General features: G+C 35.9%; 1 protein-coding gene across 1 annotated transcript in view; it reads right to left on the bottom strand.

Moving 5' to 3' along the window:
• Nucleotides 1-790: 790 nt before the first annotated feature.
• Nucleotides 791-3,704, bottom strand: part of HELRODRAFT_85646 (hypothetical protein) — a gene marked incomplete at both ends in the record, with an annotated part of 5,766 nt that continues 2,852 nt past the window's right edge. Inside the window, 8 exons of the mRNA XM_009026377.1 lie at nucleotides 791-901; nucleotides 1,179-1,370; nucleotides 1,654-1,719; nucleotides 2,075-2,201; nucleotides 2,551-2,635; nucleotides 2,703-2,803; nucleotides 2,976-3,121; nucleotides 3,332-3,472. Coding sequence (XP_009024625.1) covers nucleotides 791-901; nucleotides 1,179-1,370; nucleotides 1,654-1,719; nucleotides 2,075-2,201; nucleotides 2,551-2,635; nucleotides 2,703-2,803; nucleotides 2,976-3,121; nucleotides 3,332-3,472 — 969 coding nt within the window. The remainder of the gene's footprint in view (nucleotides 902-1,178; nucleotides 1,371-1,653; nucleotides 1,720-2,074; nucleotides 2,202-2,550; nucleotides 2,636-2,702; nucleotides 2,804-2,975; nucleotides 3,122-3,331; nucleotides 3,473-3,704) is intronic.

The following is a 3,704-nucleotide window of genomic DNA, read 5'->3' on the forward strand; positions in this document are numbered from 1 at the left end:
ATAACTAATTACTTCTGATGATAAATTTGTGTATTGTATTATTTATATTGTATGTATTGTATTGTAACTTCATCATATAATCTAACCTGAGTTACATGTTTGTTGCTTTTTTTTGTAAAAAAAAATTATTTTTCGTAAATATATTCTTAATACCTGTAACTTGTAACACATTTCCAAGTGGTCAGACTATGGTATTCAAATTTATTTCTATTCAACTGAGTCATTTCTATTTATTTCATTTTTGTCATTTGATCAGTTTTTAAATCAAAATCAGACTGGCACTTTTTTAACATTCAAATAGTTTCTTTTTAATTGTATTTATCTATGAAAATTTATTTTGAGATGAAATATATGCTAGTATGTTAGCAGTTGTTAACTTTTTTAATTGATAATTCGAATGAATGAATGAGTGAATGAATTAATGAATTAATTAATTAATGATTAAACAAACAGCAATCCAGTTTACGATTATATAATGTGTTTGATTTTCAAATTGTTGGATCAGAAATTCAATCACGTCTTCGTTTATTAACAACAAAAAAACCTTTCGAAACAAAACAAACGAAATATCAGCTAAAGCAATTATACTATTTTTATTGAATTTATTAATGAAACATAATGCATTTCAAACGCGAGTTTTAGTATTAGCTTAGTGCGAAAATGGTATAGGTTTTACGTCTCTTAACTCCATTTGGTTGATTTACTCACTATTATTATTATTGTTGTTACTGTTGTTGTTATTATTATCATTTTGGGGAATTTATGTAGCATCCCAAATATTTTCTACACATTAAGACCAAATGCCGATGGTGCGATCACTAGAGCCACTGATAACATATTCCCCATCAAAATCCATGTATACACACTGCACTGAGTCCATGTGACCAGCCATCTCCTTCACCTGTCAGTCAGTCAGTTAGTCAATCAACCAACCAATCGATCGATCGATCAACCAATTAATCCGTCAATCAATCAACCTATCAATTTATCAGTCAACCAATCAGTCATTCAATCATTTATTTATTTATTCACTGTTTCAATCGATCAGCGATTCATTTATTTTATAACAAATTCTATCATAAGATCAGTCGATCATTCCATGTGACCAGTCATCTTTTTCACTTTTTAATCAATCAGACAATTAATCAACCAGTCAACCGACCGATCAATCAACTAACCTTCTGACTGGACAATTCGACCAACTTTACACAACCATCGTTGCAAGCCGCCACCGCCAGCGTTCCAGTCGAATCGAAGACCGCCATATTCACTGATTTAGTGCTTAGAGTTAGTTGAGTTAGTGGGGCCCTCGTCCGAACATCCCACGTCTTCAAATTCCCACCCATGTCGCACGAAATTATGCAGTTGCCCTTTGGATTTATTTTTTTTTTAAATTCAAGATTCAATTAAATTTAATTGCACTTTCATTTCGGCAAACTGATTTGTGTACGTGGTTTGATTGAATTAAATGACCAACCAATCAAATGTTCGTCAATCAATCAATCAAGTAAGAAAGCAATGAAATCAATCAATCATCAACCGACCGACCAAACAACCAACTAATCAACCAATCAATTAACCAATCAATCAAACAATCAATTGACCAATTAACCGACCAATCTACTGTATTAATTAACTAATTAAACCCCCAACCCTTAGGTTGAATCCGGCTTGATTGACAGGATCCTTGTGGCCAGTGTATACACCGCCGCAAATGTTCTGGGGTCGAATTAATTTATTTGTTTTTATTTCAGTTTTTTTAATAGTTTTATTGATCAATTAATTAAAATTTAATTTTATCGAGTCATCACTGACAAATAAACATATTTCTTATCTATCCTTTATGATGAGGAAATTATTTCCTGTATTCATTCACTGGCATTCATTCACTCATTGGTGCGAATTTAAATTTGTCGCGAGATGGTTTAATGGTTAAGGCGCTTGGTTCTGCCGTTGCAGTGACTGGATTCGCACGCAAGCAGACTCCTGCTTATCATAATACCAGCTAGCCAGCCAGCCAATCAATCAATCATTCAATCAATCATTCAATCAATCAATGAGCCAACCAACCAACCATTCTGACGTCCCAGAGACAAATCTTCTTATCAGTGGATGATGTTAGCATGATGTTGGAGTGATCTAGGAACTGAACGCTGTTCACCGAATCGCTGTGCCCTCTCAATATGTGCCTACATCTCAAACTAGTCATAATGATGATGGTTTGGGCAATGGATGGATGGATGGATGGATGGATGGATGGATGGATGGATGGATGAACGAATAAATGAATTACGAACAAATGAACGAATGAGTGAATAAACGAACAATACATAAATGTGAAGTATACAATCACGCTAATGAAACAAAAAGGAATAAATGAATTAAAGAAAGAAAGAGAGAGAGAGAGAAACTGCAAGAAAAGACTAATGCAAATGATGAATTTAGTCTAGTGGTTGAATGAATGAATGAATGAACAAATGAATGACCAACTGAATGAACGAATGAATAAAGGAATAAATGGATTAGCCGAGTGATTTTTTGTTGACAGACCAGTTTAAATCCCAAATCCTGGCAGTCTTGTCGAGAGAGCAAGTGGCAACGAGGTCTCCGGCTATGTGCCACGAACAACCCCAAACTGGAAACACGATCATCATTATAATTATTATAACCACTATCACCATCATCATTATCATCATCATCACCTGCTCTCACGTGATCGTAGAACGTATGCAGCAGGCAGGTTGTGTGCACGTCCCATATCTTCAGCGTGTTGTCACCGGAAACAGTTGCCAAACTACTTCCGCTGGTGATGATGATGATGGTTAATAATGATGATGGTGGTGATGTGGTAGGTGAAAGTAATGATGGTGTCATGTCATGATGAATAATGGCTAAGTATTAAATGAGTCTTTATGACAACAACGACGATCATAATTATTATTATGATAATTATGATTATAAATAATTATATTAACCAGGGATTGAAATCACAATCGGAGACCCAGTCCGAGTGACCTTGAAGACAGTTCTGAAGGTCAAGGTTGAAATTTTGGAAAGTCCAAAGTTTGCAGGTCATATCGTCGCTTGTCGTCGCCACCAGGTTGGCTGCTGTCGGCTGCTTCTTGACGCTGAGCAACGATGGCAAAGGTGGTGGTGGTGATGACGATGGTAGTGGTGATGATGATGAAGAAATTGATGGTGACGATGATAACGATGACAAGCTGGGGTCGTACCAACAAAACTAACATTAATCTAACTATACCAATAACTAATGAATATTTGTGAACACATCTAATAACTACCTCATTAATATTCATTTATGTTAATTCACTAGCCTGGTGACAGCCTCTCCGTGGGCTGGAAATTGCTTGTTCAGTCTGTAGCCGTCGGGTTTTTGAAGGTAAGCTGGAGTGACTTTGACATTCGATAACTTAGGGTTGTAGCCAAGGTCAGCGGGGATCTTGGACCAGCTCTATAAATAGATTTATTCATTTGTGGGTTTTTCCAAGCTGATGATCAAAGCCGTCACAAACATTATTGTAATCATTATCATCAAAATCATCATAATCATGATCATCACCATCACCCTTATCGTCATCATCATCATCTTTACTCACAATTTTGAGGTCGTAATCACCGCTCACATTACAAGCCGCATGGTTGGAATATTGATTGGGATTGGGATTAGAAGACGGATTAAGGGA

The sequence above is a fragment of the Helobdella robusta genome, assembly GCF_000326865.2.
Source record: "Helobdella robusta unplaced genomic scaffold HELROscaffold_47, whole genome shotgun sequence".
NCBI lineage: Eukaryota > Metazoa > Annelida > Clitellata > Rhynchobdellida > Glossiphoniidae > Helobdella > Helobdella robusta.